Raw genomic sequence first — 20,508 nt, forward strand, 5'->3', positions numbered from 1 at the left:
GTTGCATATGGCCAATATACCACGGCTAAGGGTTGTGTCCAGGCAATGACAAAGTTGTACATTATATAATATTTGAATAATAATTCACTGTCAGGGTTACCATTGTATTCAGAGGTTAGATGTGTAGGGCCATACTCGAATAACACCAGTTCACAGTGAATCACTGTTCTTTTGATGTGAGTTCAGGGGGTTGTGGACTAATAGGATCTGTTTTTCCTCTTTGTACACAAATGAGGGAACTGTCAGCTTTACCCCTGTCCCCTGCCCCTCATCTGTGTTGTAACAAACATCTCCTTGGTGATTGAGGTCAATACTTATGTACAGAAGAGGTCATGGGGGCTGGGCTATGGCTCAACAAGTAATCACCCACACAGAGCAGCCATACTTTGCATCCTGGTTGCTTTGAAAGATAGCCGACTGGACCTGAACCTTCTCTCTGTATCTGTGGAAGTTAGGTTCCCCATCACAATGTGTGTATTAGTTAGGTCCCCCATCATGGCCCTGCTCTGTTCTCTGTACAGTCTCCACAGTTCACTTCCCCCAGCACATCTTTTGGGGTGAAAACATGGAGTGATTTTGGAGCCAGTCCATCACCTGATTTCGGTCCACTGCGGTGGAAAGGCAATAAATACTACGCACACTGCACGATCAGACCACCACAGGTTATTGGGGATGGTTTTTGAAAGATCAACTATCTGTTATTAAGGGAAGGTTAGAATGGTTAAGCTCGACACGTGTTTATCTTCCAGGATTAGACCATGAGCTCATGGTTATGCTATGGAAGAGTCACTGAAGGCTGGATATCAGTTAGCTTTCTTGTTGTTTCATCAGTGCTATGGAATGCCCATGCCTCATGCATGGGGTTGGAGTGCTGTGGAACTTCATTTTAACATTGTTATTGGCCCAATTTAAATCAGGTCTAAATAAAACTGCTGCTGGCACAAACAATTGCTGGTCACAAAAGGATGCTTTCTCTTCAGCTGGATTAAAGGGGGGGGGATCCCAAAATGATTCTTTTTTTTTAGAGCAAGAGGTTTGCCAGTAAGCAAAACACACAATGGCCTTTCTATTTGTTCTTGGCCACATTGGCTCTGAAAGCGAGATGCCAAGTATTTCTGGCAGAGTTGAATTGGCAGGCTTCTCTTAGATAGCAGCCGAACCAACACTGCGTAAAATCGTATGGATGTTGGGTCTCTCAGGAGAGGAGAGCCGTGTGGAGCAGGCAGCTACTTATGACCGTTGTGTGTTTGATGGGCAGGCTACGGCACAAAACTGCATTTTGTTCTCCTAATTAGGAGATCGTGGCATGCCATTTTTTTTAATATCAGTTAGTTTTTCTTACTTTTCTCTGTGGCTGGACACGTTTTACAGTTCTGACACGTTCTAAATCCTCTCAAATTAGATCACTTTTTTATTTTGGTGAGATGGGAAAATGAACTCCAGTGTGTTGTGTAAGAGCCATTTCCTCTGGAGTCATGTTGGTCATACACACACACTAGCCTAGCCTCCCCTCTGAGAGAGCCTGCACACACACAGCCACCTATGGACTATGACACAGCCATGTGTGTCTAGCTGGGGCTCCTTCAGGCTGTTTCTGACTGGGGTCAGTGTGGTAATGCTCCAGCCTGGAGGGTGGGAGGCACAGCCACAGATGCACACATGGCTTACATCACCCAGCCTAATCTCACTGCTCCCTGCAACAGCAACAATATCCTTTCCCAACAGTCTTACTCATAGCGGCCTACAATGAAGAGCAGGGGGGTAATGGAAAAGGTTATCCTACTTCAAAGACTACAGGTTTTCATTAATATCTTCACATTCCTTATAAGTTATCCCTGTTTGAATTCATCTGGGGAAGAGCTTGCGTCTTGGCACAAGTCTTAATACTCCCATGAAACTGTAGTCTGTTAACACTGACTAGTTTAAATACTGTAGATTATCTCCCCACACTCTCCACGCCTCATCTTTAGGTTTTCCAACTGCCCGCCCAGCCTTAAAAATAAAGAATTGAGGGAGAGGTTGAGGTTTTATTGTCACATACACCAGAAAAGTGCATTGAAATGTGTTGTTTTACAAGGTCAGCCATAGTAGCACAGTGCCCCTGGAGCAAATTAGGGATAAGTGCCTTGCATAAGGGCACATCAACCGGTTTTTCACCTTGTCGACTTGGGTATTCGAACGAGCGATCTTTCAGTTACTGGCCAAACGCTACAGTGCATTCGGAAAGTATTCAGGCCCCTTGACATTTTCCAATTTTTTTGTTATGTTACATAGGAGGATTATTCTAATATGGATTCAATTATTTTCCCCCTCAATCTACACAAAATACCCCATAATGGAAAAGCAAAAACAGGTTTTTAGAAATGTTTGTAAATGTATTAAAAATTTTAAAAAAACGGACATTTACATAAATGTTCAGATCCTTTACTCAGTACTTTGTTGAAGAACCTTTGGCAGCGTTTACAGCCTCAAGTCTTCTTGGGTATGACCCTAAGCTTGGCACACCTGTATTTGGGGAGTTTCTCCCATTCTTCTGCAGATCCTCTCAAGCTCTCAGGTAGGATGGGGGGCGTCACTGCACAGCTATTTTCAGGTCTCTCCAGAGATGTTCGATGGGCTTCAAGTCCGCGCTCTGGCTGGCCACTCATGGACATTGAGACTTGTCCCGAAGCAACTCCTGCATTGTCTTGGCTGTGTTTTGGGTCATTTTCCTGTTGGAAGGTGAACCTTCGCCCCAGTCTGAGGTCCTGAGCACTCCGGAGCAGGTTTTCATCAAGGATCTATCTGTATTTTGCACCGTTCATCCTTCCCTCGATCCTGACAAGTCTCCCAGTCCCTGCCTCCGAAAAACATCCCCACAGCATGAGGCTGCCACCACCATTCTGGTGAAATAGTTCCATCTTGGTTTAATCAGACCAGATAATCTTCTTTCTCATGGTCTGAGTCCTTTAGGTGCCTTTTGGCAAACTCCAAGCGGGCTTTCATGTGCCTTTTACTGAGGAGTGGCTTCCGTCTGTAAACTATACCATAAAGGCCTGCTTGGTGGAGTGCTGCAGAGATGGTTGTCCTTCTGGAAGGTTCTCCCATCTCCACAGAGGAACTCTGGAGCTCTGTCAGAGTGACCATCGGGTTCATGGTCACCTCCCTGACCAAGGCCCTTCTCCCCCGATTGCTCAGTTTGGCCGGCAGCCAGCTCTAGGAAGAGTCTTGGTGGTTCCAAACTTCTTCCATTTAAGAATGATGGAGATCACTGTGTTCTTGGGGACCTTCAATGCTGCAGACATTTTTTTGATACCCTTCCCAGATCTGTGCCTCGACACATTCCTGTCTCGGAGCACTATGGACAATTCCTTCGACCTCATAGTTTGGTTTTTGCTCTGACGTGCACTGTCAACTGTGGGGCCTTATATAGACAGATGTGTGCCTTTCCAAATCATGTCCAATCAATTGAATTTACCCCAGGTGGACACCAAGTTGTAGAAACAGCTCAAGGATGATCAATGGAAACAGGATGCACCTGAACTCAATTTCGAGTCTCATAGCAAAGGGTCTGAATACTTATGTAAATAAGGTATTTCTGTTATTTGTAATACATTTGCAAAGATTTCTAAAAACCTGTTTGTGCTTTGTCATTATGGGGTGTTGTGTGTAGATTGAGGATGTTTTATTTAATCAGTTTTAGAAATAAGGCCGTAACGTAGCAAAATGTAGAAAAAGTCAAGGGGTCTGAATACTTTCTGAATGCACTGTATAACTGCAGGAACCTCTGCTATGGCACAGGCCCTGTTTGTACGTGTCCCTTGTTTTAGGGGTGGATACTGGGGATCGGGTAAAAAATCAATACAGTAGTCTTCTGCAATTTATTTTTGACGATATATTGATTCTCCCCTCAAAAGGTAGTTGACGTTAGCTAGTCGGCTGTACCTGCGCTAAAAGTTCAGTATTTATCCTCCTATAGCTTGGCCTCAATCTTCTTAAATGCTGAGCTAACATGTTTTCAGCACTTTATTTATTTTCATGATCAAAACTCGTTTTTATTATGACTCTCGATTGTCCCTCTGCAGCAGAGATATACAGTATAGTGAACAATATGTTTGGAACATTGAATCGCAATTCAATCGCTGTATCGAATCGCAATACATATGGAATCATGATCAATTGTGACACGTATAGAAGCACAATACATATTGTATCTTTACTCCAGTATCGTGATAAGGTGTGGTCCCTGGCAATTCACCGCCATGGTGGATGTTGTTTAATTTAGCATGAGCGCAGGACCAACAGATTGGGGGAATGAGTAAGCGAGGGTGTGAGGAAAGTTAGTGATGGTGTGAGGTGAGTGTCAGCAAGAGGTGTGCTGTGATTGGAAAAGGCAGGGCTTGGGAGCTGGGAGGTAGATGACATCATAGCAGATTCCAGACAGGCTGAGAGTGGAGCAGCTGTTACTGACTGTGTTACTGCCACAAAGAGAGGACAGCACACACAACACCATCTAGCACACAACACGGGACAATACAGAACACCACCGTGTACAACACAGCTCAGCAGGTTCACCCTGTTGAATTCTCTGCTTGGACCCGGAACACCATGGGGAAGATCAAAGCCAGGAGACAAACTCACCTGTATCTGTTCTTCCAGGTGGCTGGAGAACACAAGTATCACCCAGAATGCTTTGTATGTCTGAGCTGCAAGGTGGTCATCGAGGACAGAGACACCTACGCCTTGGTGGAGCGATCCAAGCTGTACTGGTGAGGGTTGTTTTACTATCTACTGCTCACAGAGTTGTTGGTTTTATTTGTTTAGATTCTGAATTCTGTTTGTAAGTATGGTGTTAAGTCAGATGTTGATAGAGGCAACTAGGGAATGTGATGATTGTTATTGCAAACGGTCAACATCACTCTTTCTGATTGATCCTTTAGGAATCTGGTGCGTCTGTCACACCTGAGTCCCCTCTACTGTCTGACTCTCTCCATACCCCTCCTTCCTGCTCTCTCCTTCTCTTCATATTTTTCTCCAATAAAACGTTATTGTTCCCCAAAGGGAAATTATTTTGCAGAAAAGTACTCAGATGTAGGTAAAGGAAGTTGGAAAGAAAGTAGAATACTTTGATGTTTAAACACTGATGAACACTTTTGAATACTTTTAAGATCTGGTAAGAACTTAAAAAACATAATTATCCACAACAATAGCCCTTATTCCTTCTCTCCTCTCTCCTCTCGGTGTAGTGGGAAGTGCTATAAGCAGGTAGTCCTGGCGCCCGTGTTGGAGAAGCGTTCGGCCGACTCGGCCCTGGACTCTCTGCCCCACACGGTCACCCTCATCTCCATGCCCTCTGCCACCAACAGCAAGAGGGGCTTCTCTGTCTCTGTCCTAAGAGACGTTGCCAGCGGCTCCGCTAGCGTTCAAGTCAAAGAGTGAGTGGACTTAACTGTCACTCACAACTAGTGAATCTGTACATCCTTGACTATGCAGGTCTGAGTGGGACAGGGTGAGTCATGTGTTCTGTAACTGATTATAGGGTTGCTGAAATAACAGGGCATTAGTCCTTGGTACAGATGTGTGTACATTACCAATAAGATTATGTAATCTGGATTTAATAGTTAAATCCCACATCTCTTTACTTTGGTGTTTTATTATAGTCTTGATCCATGTCAGGCAAAGGAGTCTCTCATTAGCTGATAGATGTACTAGATGTTGCGGACAGACGGACACACCTACCTCTGTATTGTCCAGGTGCTCACTGCTGATTGGTCAACAGAACCAGCTCTCCTTTGACAGACCTATATGGAGTCATGGTTCATTCTGATACTGGTGCTCCAGACTGACATGTCTATATGCTGTATTTCTCTCAGGGTCAGAGGAATGCATATCAGCCCGGAAGTTCGGAATGCCATCCATGTTGGCGACAGGATCCTGGAGATCAACGGTCTTCCAGTGGGGACATTGATGGAGGAAGAGGTGAGTTGCATGATCCAGCTTTTGACAATACACTGAATAATAAAGCATTGAAACTATTCAGACTATTCAGTTGTAACCCAGTGGTGTTTTATAAAATGTGACTATTACGTAAGTATTTGTTACTGTTACTCTAAAATAGATTTCGGAACATGTGATCTTTGCATTCCATTCATTCTGCCTTCATTTAAACATTCTTTAGCTGGGAGAGGATGGCATCTGAAAGGACTCCAACACACAATCTCACCACACACCTCACTCAACCATGTTCATTCCAATGGTGCATTCACTAATTACATTTTAGTTCCCACCTTTCCTGTTTGCAACAAGGTCCATTCCAATTAAAATGATTTGGCTTCATTCAAGTCATGTAGTATAAGTCAATTTGATAGCTCTTCGCGTTGTCAGGAATCAGGATCCTTTTCTCATTGGAACCCTGCCAAGTTCTAATTCCATCCCGTGTTCTATAGGCCTTATACCAATACCTCTCTCATTAGTATTGCTTGCTCATGTTACTATGTCAGAGAGGACTTTGGCCTAGCAGATTATGTATTTTGATTGATTTGTGTTTCAGGTGGAGGACCTCATTCATCGGACCAGTCAGACGCTGCATCTGCTCATAGAGTATGATCCAGTCAGGCAGCGGTTGGACAGGCTCAGACTGGGGTCCTCGCACAACCGCTTGGGGGTCCCTGCCACCTCGCGAATGCGCCTGTCTTCGCCCTCTGACAGTGTCCTGGAGAGGACAGATCTGGTGGATGATGCCACCCTAAAGAGGAGGTCTCTAAGGTACAGCTTAACCAGCCAACCTTGGGAGAGAGAGAGTCTAAGCATTGGGGTAAAAATTGAGAGATACAAAGTTATTTATAATTTGTTGCAGTAGAACCTGGTCAATGTCTTACTGACCTTTGTTCCGCTCCGTTAATGGAAGGCGTAGCAACAGCATCTGTAAGTCCCCTGGGCCAGCCTCCCCTAAGGAACACCCTATATTGACCCGGGATATCGGGCGCTCTGAATCCCTGCGCTCCTCCAGCAGCTGCTCTCATCGCATCTTCCGCCCCTGTGACCTCATCCATGGAGAGGTGCTGGGCAAGGGCTTCTTTGGCCAGGCTATCAAGGTCAGTTTTTCACCCAAAAATCAACATCTTTTCCACACACATCTCAATCTGTATTTCCATACCTATTTGCTATAACTTTAACCAAAGCCTAAAGGAGTGCATGTGTCCACAGGCGTAGAAGGAAGCTAAAGTAATTCCACTGCCTAAAAATAGTAAAGCACCCCTTGCTGCCTCCAACAGCCACCCAATCAGTTGGCTGCCTGTTCTTAGTAAACTGATGGAGAGAATTGTTTGACCAAATACAATGCTATTTTTCAGAGAACAAGTTTTACTGAATTTCAGCATGCTTATAGAGAAGGGCACTCAACGTGTACTGCACTGACTCTGATAACAGCTGATTGGTTAAAAGTAAAGCTGTCCCGACCTAAAAAAAAGTATTGGTCAATTGAGAGTTGTCTGTTCTTTCGACCCAATCGATTGGTCTACATTTTTAAATGTGTATTTTTCCATACATTCACACCCTGTGTGTTTTAATAAAATCAACTATGCACTGCACTTGTCTGATGCTTTAAGCACACTGTTTGATGAAATGATTAAGACACAAATTACTTGAGGGAGCCAGAGATCAAGAGCCCCCCCCTCACAATTTTTTCTGATCTGCGTGCCAGTTATGATTTTCATATGCTCATTTTCATGGAACCGTTTAATTTCAGTTATAATAACGTGTTTTTATCATTTAAAAAAAAAACAATATTAATGTTGCAGGTAGAAAATATCCTGATATAAATAGCCAATAAATCAAATTGGCTACGCATGCAGGTTTGTTCATGTTCTTCAATCGCATTAATCTCTCTACTCTGCCTGTCTGTCTGCAATGAAAGTGAAACATGGTATCGGCTATCACCTGGGTATGGCCTGGCAGCTCGCGCTAGCAAACTTCCAACATTGTATAAACTATTCTGGGTACTCCGTTTCCCACGCCAGAGACCTCTGGACAGAGAGCAGTATTTGCACAACGTATAAGAAGTAATCAGGTATTTTATGAAGTTTCCACTGGGTCAGAGCATGACATTTCTCCCTTTCACGCTGAGGCTTGTCGGTGATTGAAAGGGAGAGAGCTGGAAAGATTTTTCAAATAAATTGAGGAACTATTGTCATTCTAAATTGATGTAAAATAGACTTTGTTTACTTGCTGTTTGAGGTGTAGAAAAACATACTTTAATGGTAGTGAGTTGAGAATCAGAAATCCCCAGATGGGTACATTTTACGCGCAGGCTAGGTAGCCTATAGGCCTTCTGCATAATCAGGTGTGTGTCCTTACTCAACATTGACAGGAGTGCTCCAAACAAAATACAATGAATACAATTGACAAAACTCGTAAATAGAATGAAATAAACCAAAACTTCTGTCTCGCAAGTGTAGCATAGATTGTTAGCTCTGCAAACAAGGTGTCCACTCCGACAATGAGAACGGTAAACGACTGTAATAATAATATATTGAATGCATTAACAGAAATTACCGTAACCAAACATTGTAGATTAGAAATGATGGGAATTGACGGTAAATGTACTACTGGTGTTATGTGTAATGGTGAATTGATAGACGCAAACAAGTTATGAAACATTGAATGTACATGAATTGGCGGAATAGTTCAATCTGGAGAGAGACGCGCCTTGCGCATCTAAGCCACACTCCCCTTCTTGACTCAACATTTTAAATTATAGGCCTACCCAAGACACATTATCTTCACACATACTCTAGGCTGAAGGAATACTCTCACAAACGGTGTCATGTTCAAAGGAGTAGCCAATTATGGAAAACCAATGCAATTTCACTTATTTTCTAAATTTACTTGGTGTGCCAAGGCAAATAAATACCCACGCATGCCTTATGTTGCCGATGCCTGTCTTAGTGATGGACCATTCCATTCCCGTGGCCTCCGCAATGGATTCATCCACTGAGATGGGTGTGCCATGATTTAGTTTTTTTGTGACTGCTCGACTAAAAAAATCTCAATCGACAGCCTATCGACCAAACAATCGACCAGTCGACTACATGGGGTCAGCCCTAGTTAAAAGAAATTGGTAGTTGGAGCTCTGTTAGATTTCAGTGCAGCCTTTGATGTTAATGATCATAAATTGTTAATGAAGAAACTCACTTGCTATGGCTTTACCTGCCATCCCATGGTTGGAGAGTTATGTAATCTAATAGAACCCAGAGAGTGTTCTCCATCAGAAGCTTTTCTAACAGCCGATACAGTGCATTCAGAAAGTATTCAGACCCCTTGACTTTTTCCACATTTTGTTACATTACAGCCTTATTCTACACATACTCTTAACACACATTTTGTGTTGTATTTTTTTGTTGCATTGTTTGTATATCATTGTATTTTAAATTTGTGTGAATGTCCTTGTCTGTCAGTGTGTTTTATCGTCATGTTTCGATTTTTTTGTGGACCCTAGGAGTAACTGCTGCTTCTGCAAAAGCTAATAGGGATCCAAACAAATAAATCTCTCACATCCACTCCATGCCTCCACATCTACACAATGTCAGTGTTTTGTTTTTCTCCATTTTGACAGGTGACCCACAAAGCCACTGGTGAGGTGATGGTGATGAAGGAGCTGATTCGCTGTGATGAGGAGACCCAGAAGACCTTTCTAAAGGAGGTCAGTAGACTAATCTGGTTATACATTGGGCTGTGATTTATTATACCCACAAATGAGAGCTTGCCAATTGTCCCTGTATTTGCTTCATGGATGGATTCCTTTAAGCCAACCTTATTATTTTTGTATGCATTTGCTCCAGTCTTCAGAGGGAAAAAATAAGCTTGTGATTTAAAAATAAAAATTTGCAAAGAGAAAATATCTCCAATGTGGAAACTGATTTCTGTGGTGATAAACGCAATGTAATTGTGAAAATTATGATAATGCCCTTGTGTAAGAGCTGTTTGGAAGAAGAAAAAAATAGCAATTTCATTATGTTCTGGTGGGATGGAACTTTTGACCCACATGTCACAATTTGATCTGCTTATAATAGACCAAATGCCTGTACATATGGGTAAGGAGGTGGGCTCTAGACCATCCTATCGGCCAATCAGGGATGTGTATGTAAATATCTTCACATTTCTTTCCTGTTGCCCACATGATCAGACTGAGCATTTCAAGGGCCAAAGGAGGCTCAGGGAAATAAATGAAGAAAAAATATTTTGGAGTTGTATTCATTAAATAAACACACAGTGATTTAATAGACATACAGTGATGATTTGAAAATAAAATTGCAAAGACTGCATGGTGGAGGCTTTAAAGGAAAACTTTGGTATTTGTTTCATTAGTACATTGTTGACATGGTCCCAAAATGTTTTGCTTGTCAGCAATCAAGTTTTCAAGATGTGTAACTTTCAAAATACAGAAATCCTCACTGTATGATGCATTTTGCATCATGCAAAATGTGTCATGGGGAGGATTTCTGTATTTTGAAAGTTGCATATCTTGAAAACATACTTCTTTCTCTCTCTCTCCAGGTCAAAGTGATGAGGAGTCTGGAACATCCCCACGTGTTGAAGTTCATCGGTGTGCTATATAAGGACAAGAGGCTGAATTTAATAACGGAGTTTATCGAGGGAGGCACACTGAAGGATTTCATTAGAGACATGGTGTGTTTCAACTAGTTAAATTCCCTTCACTCTCTCTATCCTCTCCCACTGCTCCAAAATAGCATTCATGTTGGCCTTGGGTCTGCTGTTAGTGTTTCCTTAAAGGAGAAATAATCTTTTACAACCAAATCTAAATGTTTTATGTAAAGGGAATGTTCTAGAAGGGTCAAGACACCTTTTTGGTGATTTCACTTTTTAAAATTTTTTTAATTTACTTACCCCAAACAGCGAATCACTTCCTCATTCTTGTTGTGCAGTATAGGGGCCCGTAACAAAATTAACATGGGCTCCAAAAACACTCAAATACGTCCTTTTTGGAAACAGCAAAGCTCTCAGTATATTGATGTGGGTCTTTTAGATGTTATTCACATGAAATTGTGTATCCGCAACATTATACTCCATACAACATCTCAAGACCTGCATCACTATACTGAGAGTTTTGCCGTTTCTAATAGGACGTATTTCAGGGCCCCCATACTGCACAACGAGGGTGAGGAAGTGAGTCACTGTTTGGGGTAAGTTTCTCAAAAACTATTGCAAAAAAAAGGTGTTTGGACCCTAAAATACCATTTACATAAAAAATGTAGATGTGGTTGTAAAAAAATCAAACGTATCCTTTAAGGGTCTGTGCTGTGTGGGACTGGGACTCGCTTGACCTCAGATAAAGGCTGTTGGCTCAGTGGTGGGCTGGCTGGCATGTCAACCAACAGACCTATTCATTTAGTTCTTTCTTCTCTGGGTTGTTATAGGACCAGTTTCCATGGGAGCAGAGGGTCAGCTTCGCTAAAGGTATTGCTTCTGGAATGGTGAGTTGGCGCCTTCCAGGGATATTTACCATTGGCGGTAAAACACTGTCCATATAGACACTGGCTGCTTTTTGTTCAGCTGGATTAGCCTCCAATATGTATGGTGGTAGTTTAACACAATGCATTTAAAGGTACAGTACTTGAAGCGTTTCATTCCAAAATGCTATATATCCATTTACAGAAATGTTTGTAAACTAGCTTTTGTTTAAAGAAGTTATGAAAGTGTAGTCGTCGTCATGTCCTCCCCCCCCCCCAGACATGGCAAATTTATTGTAAGAAATATCTCATTTACATAAGTATTCACACGCCCTTGGCCCGTGGCTGAATCTAGTTGATGGTCCCTGTTCTACAGGCTTCCTTCTTTTCACTCTGTCATTTAGGATAGTATTGTGGAGTAACTACAATGCTGTTGATCCAGCCTCAGTTTTCTCTGATCACAGTCCTTAAACTCTGTAACTGTTTTTTAAGTCACCATTGGCCTCATGGTGAAATCCTTGAGCGTTTTCCTTCCTCTCCGGCAACTGAGTTAGGAAGGATGCCTGTATATTTGTTGTGACTGGGTGTATTTATACACCACCCAACGTGTAATTAAAAACGTCACCATGCTCAAAGGGATATGTAATGTTTGCTTTTTATTGTTACCCATCTACCAATAGGCGCCCTTCTTTGTGAGGCATTGAAAAACCTCCCTGGTCTTTGTGGTTGAATCTGTGTTTGAAATTCACTGCTCGACTGAGGGACCTTACAGATAATTGTGTGGGGTACAGAGATCAGGTAGTCATTAGAAAATCTTTTTAAACACTATTGTTGCACATAGTGAGTCCATGTGACTTGTTAAGCAAATGTTTACTCCTGAACTTATTTTGGCTTGCCGTAACAAATGGGTTGAATACTTTTAGCTTTTTATTTCTTTTTTATAAAAGAATGTCTTAACATAATTCCATATGACATAGGGTGTTTGTGTGTGTGTAGGCCAGTGACGCAACATTTCAATTTAATACATTTTAAATTCAGGCTGCATTTCAACAAAATGTGAAAAAGGTCAAGGGGTGTGACTACTTTCTGAAGGCACTGTATTTGTTTGAAATCTAGCCCTTGACGGTTTCGTTTCAGAGACAAATAATCATGTTTTGTTGCAAAATACTGTACATTACCTTCAAAAGTTTGGGGTCAATCAGAAATGTCATTGTTTTTGATCAATTAGCCTTTTTAAAATTATAAACCGGGATTAGTTTACACAATGTGCCATTGGAACACAGGAGTGATGGTTGCTGATAATGGGCCTCTGTACACCTATGTAGATATTCCATTAAAAATCAGCTGTTTCCAGCGACAATAGTCATTTACAACATTAACAATGTCTACACTGTATTTCTGATGAATTGGATGTTATTTTAATGCATGTTTCCCTGGAGACCAGCTCAATGCTGACAGTAATCCTAATTCCCTTTTCCACAGTTCCACCACAGAAACACAACTATGTGGGGCAACAAAAACATATTTATAGTTTCCCACTTAAGGAATTGTCAAATGATGAGGTTTCTGTCTCTAATATGGCGTGTTTGCTTCCCCTTGTCGATGATTGGTTTGTTTGACTCCTTTATTTCAGGCCTACTTGCATTCAATGAGCATCATCCATAGAGATCTTAACTCTCACAACTGCCTGGTGAAACTGGTAGGTGACCTGTCCTGAATTGTACATTGTATGCAAATGTAACCGATGTGAAATGGCTAGTTAGTTAGCGGTGGTGCACGCTAATAGCGTTTCAATCGGGTGACGTCACTCGCTCTGAGACCTGAAGTAGTTGTTGCCCTGCAAAGGCCGCGGCTTTTGTGGAGCGATGAGATGGGTAACGATGTTTCGAGGGTGGCTGTTGTCGATGTGTGCAGAGGGTCCCTGGTTCGATCCCAGGTTGGGGCGAGGAGAGGGACGGAAGCTATACTGTTACACAAACTCAGAGATATATAGGTAGAGGAGAAAATCGAGGAGCAGAGATCCCTTTCAAATTTCCTGATTTTAATTTACAGAAACACCATAAAGATACTAATCCAGCCTCATTAGCTCAAATGAATCATGAAGTCATTGTTTCTCTCTTATACCAAAGTGTTTAGCTCCTAAACAGTTAAAGCTAGATGCACCTTGGGCGTACTGTAGGTTATTGTTTCAGATGAGCCTGGGGGCAGGGTGTTCTAGAGCATGTTGTGTTGTTGTGACAGGAGTCTGTTACTGAGCCAGGGCAGTCTTGTCGATACAGGCCAGGGTCCGGTAGAGCTAGGTTCTATTGTAGCAGCCGAACACAATTTACAACAACATGTTGTGTAAGTAGTAAAGTACAGGCTTATATAGATCTTCACAGATCTTTCACTGTATGGCAACACTCAAGGAGGTGTAATGAGTCTTGTCTGTTATTTCCATTGAGGTGGCATCTGTATAATTGTCTGTTCAGTGTCGTTATATACTGGAAGACAACTCATTGTTTAAATTTGATACACATTTCTGGTCATATTGCATTGATATTTTGGGGGGGATTTGTCAATGACTTTACACACAACAAGCAAAATCCATTGAAGAATCTTATATTTTGTTGTTGACCCATATTGATTGAGGTATGAACAAAACACCTACCACTATTACATTGCCACTTCATATGCTCTTGACCTCTGACTTCTAACCCCTGTCCTCCCTCAGGACAACACAGTGGTGGTGGCAGACTTCGGCCTATCCCGGCTCATGGTGGAGGAGAAGGTCAAGCACCCTCCCCCTGAGAAAGTGGCCAATAAGAAGAGAGTGTTCAGGCGTATTGACCGTAAGAAGCGCTACACGGTGGTTGGGAACCCCTACTGGATGGCTCCAGAGATGCTGAACGGTGAGCAGAGCAGGAGGACCCAGCTTGGAGCTGTGGATCACACGGATCAGTCACTTCAACACGTCTTTATTCGCTCTATGCTGGTCTGTTAATTAACTTTCCATTTTATCATCCTCAGGTAAACGCTATGATGAAAAGGTGGACATTTTCTCCTTTGGAATTGTGCTTTGTGAGGTAATAATGCCATTTTTAAAGTCTTGCTTTTTATTTTGACAGTATTATGCTATGAAGCTGTATGTTGAATTGAAGGATACATTTTGTGCTTCGAAGTTAGGCTAATATAGCTTCAGTATCATTTGTCCACAGTGTTAGTCAGATACTGTAATCTGGAGTGTGGATCCATTCTTAACTCTCTCTGTTGTAGATTATTGGGCAGGTGAATGCCGACCCAGAGTGCCTTCCAAGGACCTATGACTTTGGCCTCAATGTAGACAAGTTCATGGAGAAGTTCCTCCCTGATGACTGCCCACAAGCTTTCTTTGCATTGGCTGTGGCTTGTTGTGACCTCATCCCCGAAAACCGGTGAGTTTTATACAGTATCTCATGGCTTTTGACGCTGAGTAATGTATTACAGTTGAATCTGTTGTATTATCTAGATTATATTTCTATGCTAGTGACAACAGCCATAGTAGGCATGTTTACAAAACATTCTGTAATTGAAGGCTCAAAGGCTCAGGCTGCCTTCCCAGGGACACTCCCTCATCCTGACCTGCCTGCCTAGCTACATTCCTGGTTGTAACCTCCAACCCCCCCTGTGTCTCCCCCCACTCCCTCCCCAGGCCTGCCTCCCAGAAGCTGGAGGACTGTTTCGAAGCCCTGTACCTCAACCAGGAGATGGGCATCCCTCTGCCAGCCGAACTGGAAGAGCTGCACCAGAGACTGTGTCAACTCCACCCCCCCAAAGACGGCTCCTCTCCGTCCCAGTCCACACCCCCAACGCCAGCCCCCGCTGAGGATCCCAGCCTGGCTGACAACAGCACCTAGCCCACCTTCCAGAACCACCGTCTAGACTGCTGCACTGGATGAGGAGTGGGGAAGACAGACCTAACTCGTGCCATCTGGGAACTGGATACCCTGAGCTAACTGGACCAAACCCCCAAATGCAAACACCAGGACATTCAGGGTACACATCTATTTTTACCATACTACCAAAACATGTTATGTGGTTGACTGTCTCTATAAAAGGAGGAATCATATTGAGAGTAATCTCTCCACAGCATTTAATATCAATCCCCACGTGAAAGCTGTTGTTTTTCACTGGGTTGTTTTTTTTTGGGGTTGGTCTGAAGTTGAAGTTTGCTGAGTGTGGAATGTAGAGATGAGACCCAGCCCATGAAAAGACTCCTTCAGCAGGCAGGCAGCAACAGAGATGTGTGACAGACTGGCTTGATAGATGACTGGCTCGATTGATGACTGGCTCAGAGTTAACGCAAGGCAGGGCGTTTGGAGTGAAGTTTGTTAACCAGCAGGAGGACACGTCTAAGGACAAAACGAACACTCTCTCTGAGGAGGCCAAGTCACATCAGTCAGAGAAAAATATGTGGAGCTGTGTCAAATTTAATGTTATGAGCTCACCGACCAGAAAAATCGTTGTCGAACAGTGCTCACATTGAGGTGTGACTCTGAGGTCCTTGATCTTAGAGAGAACTTTCAAGCTTCACTGATGGGATCAGAGCCACTCTACAACCGTTAAGTGTAATCATGTGCACTCATCCTTTAGTCTTAAGGCGTCCGCATGCTTTCCAGCCAAAACATTTCGGAAGAGTTTGTGCATATATATATTATGACATTTTGTGACGTTTTTGTTTTGCACTTCGGTGAGGGTTTTTTCAGGTGTTCGGATGTGATTGGTCAAATGTAGGGATTCTTCAATAAAGTCTTTGTCATTCAATGAGAGACGACACGTTTTCATGCAAATTTTGTCATTAAGAAATACTGCTCCAAACATCTTAGTTAGATGTAAAATTGTGCAACTAAGATCTCCTAAGCAAAAACATCAAAATGAATGACAGATTTCTTGAGTTATCTTAGATTCATTCTGACTATTTTGATGAAGTGTATACTGGCTACGGCGTCTCAAAATGGACAAACAGTACTATTGCCGCTTTTTACTTGTTTTTCAAGAGAAGGTCTTTTAAGGGACTATGCGAGTACACTTACTCGGTTTGCCTAGCTGACTTCGGCTAGCCACCAGCCAAGCTAAAGCATGCTGATGCCTTTGTCAGTGGAGGGTTTATGGGGCATCTACTGACTTCAAGTTACTGTAGAGGGTGGTAATGGTAGTGTATAGATTTTCTTACCATTAACTAAATGTTTTCATTCCACTTTATTAACTACATATTAATTTGTTTATCTGTTCATGTGCAGTCATGGACAGATTTAAATTGAAATGTGATTTGGGGATTTAGAGCTATTGACTGATTTGGAGTTTATAGAATGAAATGAATACTGTTGTTTTCACATGTAGCTAAGCTAGCACACTTTCAGAACCAGACCGGTACCTGGTGCTTGTTGTTAAAGGCCCAATGCAGCCGTTTTATATCAATATCAAATCATTTCTAGGTAACAATTAAGTACCTTACTGTAATATAATTCCATTAAAATTGGCTAGCTTTTTAGCAAAACTATTTCTCAAGCAAGAATTTTGCTAGGACTGTCTGGGAGTGGTCTGTGTGGGGAGAGGAAAACTAGCTGTTATTGGCAGAGGTTTGGAACTCATTTAACCAATTTACTGCATGACGTCACCATGGAAAGCTGAAACTCTCACCCATGCAAACCTGTTGATTAGAAGGTTCTGTGTAGATTGTATTTTCAACCAGCAACTATCAGGAAATAATATTGATAAAATAAAATCACATTTACTGTGTTCATTTCAGCAGCTGTTGTACAATTATTTAAAAACAGAATTTGGACTGCACTTGGCTTTAATGACTACTCAACACAGCTCTGTATGTGCTTCAGAATCTCAGCTGCTGTTTAGACACTGAACATGTGTAGTAAATGGAGCTCTGCTCTCAAAGGCATTGTACAACTAACTAAAAAAGTGACTTGTATAAATAAAAAAACTGGATTTATTTGTTTTTGTGAAGTTTGCTGTAAGAAATGTATATATGAATCTGAGAATCGAGGGTTTATATATTTTGTTTAGACATTTTGTACAATATGAAGATTTAATAAAAACTTTGGGTTTGTTTGCTAGCATAATCTTTCTATGGTACTGACTTGTACAAATTGTAACCACTATCATTTATATCACCATAGTGTTGAATGAATTTAACGAATTAAACAATACCTTTTTTTTCTCTTTTTTTGCCTATAGTGCTAACTTTACAAACATTATTTACTTCAGTGGCACACACCGAAATCCTACCCTCCCCTTGTAAATGGAGGTAGATGACCACTAGAGGGTGGTAGTGTTACTTTGGGTCTCAGTCTAATTTCATTCCCAGTGAGCATGACTCATTCTCTTAACAGGAATAGCAGGTTTCAGCTAAATTACATTTTAAATTGAGAGAATTGTGGTGAATTGGGATTGTGCCGCAGAGCATCATGGGGGATGTATGTGTTGAGATGATCAAGTTCTATATAAATGTTTGAACTGAATTTCTGTCTTCCGTCTCATTATTGAATTGTTTTTAAAGACGTGGGTATGATACCCATGAGACAAAACAAAAGATCTGTACCTACAGTTTTTACAAGTTTAACATTTTCTGTGGTACAAGGTGGTGAAGTGCAATTTTGTTTTAGTTGAATAAGCCTATCATTATATACTGAACAAAAATATAAAAGAAACATGTAAAGTGTTGATCCCATGTTTCATGAGCTGAAATAAAATATCCCAGAAATGTTTCCTATGCACAAAAAGATTGTTTTTGCACAAATTTGTTTACATCCCTGTTAGTGAAAATGTCCTTTGCCAATATAATCCATCCACCTGACAGGTGTTGCATATCAAGAAGCTGATTAAACAGCATGATCATTACACAGGTGCACCTTGTGCTGGGGGCAAAAGGCCGCTCTAAAATGTGCACAACACAATACCACAGATGTCTCAAGTTGAGGGAGTGTGCAATTGGCATGCTGACTGCAGAAATGTCCACTGTTGCCAGAGAATTGAATGTTTTAGGAGAATTTGGCAGTACGTCCAACCGGCCTCACAACCGCAGATCACATGTAACCACACCAGCCCAGGACCTCCGGCTTCTTCATTTGTAGGATGGTCTGAGACCAGCCACCCGTACAGCTGGTTTCACCCAGTTTTGCACAACCAAAGAATTTCTGCACAAACTGTCGTCACCCTCACCAGAGTCTTGACCAGACTGCAGTTTGGCATTGTAACCAACAGTGTGAAAGTACTCACCTTCGATGGTCACTGGCACAATGGAGAAATGTGCTCTTCACGGATGATTCCTGGTTTCAACTGTTCCAGGCAGTGGCGTCATGTGGGCGAGTGGTTTGCTGATGTCAACGTTGTGAACAGAGTGCCCAGTGGTGGTGGTGGGGTTTGTTATGGGCAGGCATAAGTCTTCAAAAGCCAAGTTAACAAACAGATCACCGACCATTTCGAATCCCACCGTACCTTCTCCGCTATGCAATCTGGTTTCCGAGCTGGTCATGGGTGCACCTCAGCCAAGCTCAAGGTCCTAAACGATATAACCGCCATCGACAAAAGACAATACCGTGCAGCCGTCTTCATCGACCTGGCCAAGGCTTTCGACTCGGTCAATCACTGCATTCTTATCGGCAGACTCAACAGCCTTGGTTTCTCAAATGACTGCCTCTCCTGGTTCACCAACTACTTCTCAGATAGAGTTCAGTGTGTCAAATCAGAGGGCCTGTTGTCTGGACCTCTGGCAGTCTCTATGGGGGTGCCACAAGGTTCAATTCTCGGGGCGACTCTTCTCTGTATACATCAATGATGTCGCTCTTGCTGCTGGTGATTCTCTGATCCACCTCTACGTAGACGACACCATTCTGTATACTTCTGGCCCTTCTTTGGACACTGTTAACTAACCTCCAGACGAGCTTCAATGCCATACAACACTCCTTCAGTGGCCTCCAACTGCTCTTAAATGCAAGTAAAACTAAATGCATGCTCTTCAACCGATCGCTGCCCGTCTAGCGTCACTACTCTGGACGGTTCTGACTTAGAATATGTGGACAACTACAAATACCTAGGTGTCTGGTTAGACTGTAAACTCTCCTTCCAGATTCACATTAAATATCTCCAATCCAAAATTAAATCTAGAATCGGCTTCCTATTTCGCAATAAAGCATCCTTCACTCATGCTGCCAAACATTCCCTCGTAAAACTGACCATCCTACCGATCCTTGACTTTGGCAATGTCATTTACAAAATAGCCTCCAACACTCTACTCAGCAAATTGGATGTAGTCTATCACAGTGCCATCCGTTTTGTCACCAAAGCCCCATATATTACCAACCACTCTGACCTGTATGCTCTCGTTGGCTGACTCTCGCTTCATATTCGTCGCCAAACCCACTTGCTCCAGGTCATCTATAAGGCGGGGCTTTACCTAGCAAAGACTTATCTCAGATCACTGGTCACCATAGCAACACCCACCCATAGCACACGCTCCAGCAGGTATATTTCGCTGGTCATCCCCAAAGCCAACTCCTCCTTTGGCCGCCTTTCCTTCCAGTTCTCTGCTGCCAATGACTAAAACGAATTGCTAAAAATCACAGAAGCTGGAGTCTTCTATCTCCCTCACTAACTTTAAGCATCAGCTGTCAGAGCAGCTTACAGATCATTGCACCTGTACACAACCCATCAGTAAATAGCCCACTCAACTACCTTATCCCCATATTGTTTTTGGTTTTTTTGCTCCTTTGCATCCCAGTGTCTCTACTTGCACATTCATCTTCTGCACATCTATCACTCCAGTGTTTAATTGCTAAATTGTAATTATTTCGCCACTATGGCCTATTTATTGCCTTACCTCCATAATCTTACTACATTTGCGCACACTGTATATGGATTTTTATATTGTGTTATTGACTGTACGTTTGTTTATCCCATGTGTAACTGTGTTTGTGTCGCACTGCTTTATCTTGGCCAGGTCGCAGTTTTAAATGAGAACTTGTTCTCAACTGGCCTACCTGGTTAAATAAAGGTAAAATAAAATAAGCTACGGACAATGATCAAAATT

General features: G+C 42.3%; 1 protein-coding gene across 1 annotated transcript in view; it reads left to right on the forward strand.

The window, feature by feature from the left end:
* LOC115164436 (LIM domain kinase 2) overlaps positions 1 to 17,941 on the forward strand; it is a 34,863-nt gene extending 16,922 nt beyond the window's left edge. The window contains exons 4-16 of the mRNA XM_029716899.1: positions 4,639 to 4,748; positions 5,226 to 5,414; positions 5,853 to 5,958; positions 6,530 to 6,744; positions 6,887 to 7,073; positions 9,593 to 9,679; positions 10,534 to 10,665; positions 11,415 to 11,471; positions 13,081 to 13,146; positions 14,161 to 14,338; positions 14,457 to 14,512; positions 14,703 to 14,860; positions 15,118 to 17,941. Coding sequence (XP_029572759.1) covers positions 4,639 to 4,748; positions 5,226 to 5,414; positions 5,853 to 5,958; positions 6,530 to 6,744; positions 6,887 to 7,073; positions 9,593 to 9,679; positions 10,534 to 10,665; positions 11,415 to 11,471; positions 13,081 to 13,146; positions 14,161 to 14,338; positions 14,457 to 14,512; positions 14,703 to 14,860; positions 15,118 to 15,322 — 1,746 coding nt within the window. The 3' untranslated portion in view covers positions 15,323 to 17,941. The remainder of the gene's footprint in view (positions 1 to 4,638; positions 4,749 to 5,225; positions 5,415 to 5,852; positions 5,959 to 6,529; positions 6,745 to 6,886; positions 7,074 to 9,592; positions 9,680 to 10,533; positions 10,666 to 11,414; positions 11,472 to 13,080; positions 13,147 to 14,160; positions 14,339 to 14,456; positions 14,513 to 14,702; positions 14,861 to 15,117) is intronic.
* The last annotated feature ends 2,567 nt before the right edge of the window (positions 17,942 to 20,508 follow it).

This window comes from Salmo trutta, chromosome 27 (assembly GCF_901001165.1).
Source record: "Salmo trutta chromosome 27, fSalTru1.1, whole genome shotgun sequence".
Classification (NCBI taxonomy): Eukaryota; Metazoa; Chordata; class Actinopteri; order Salmoniformes; family Salmonidae; genus Salmo; species Salmo trutta.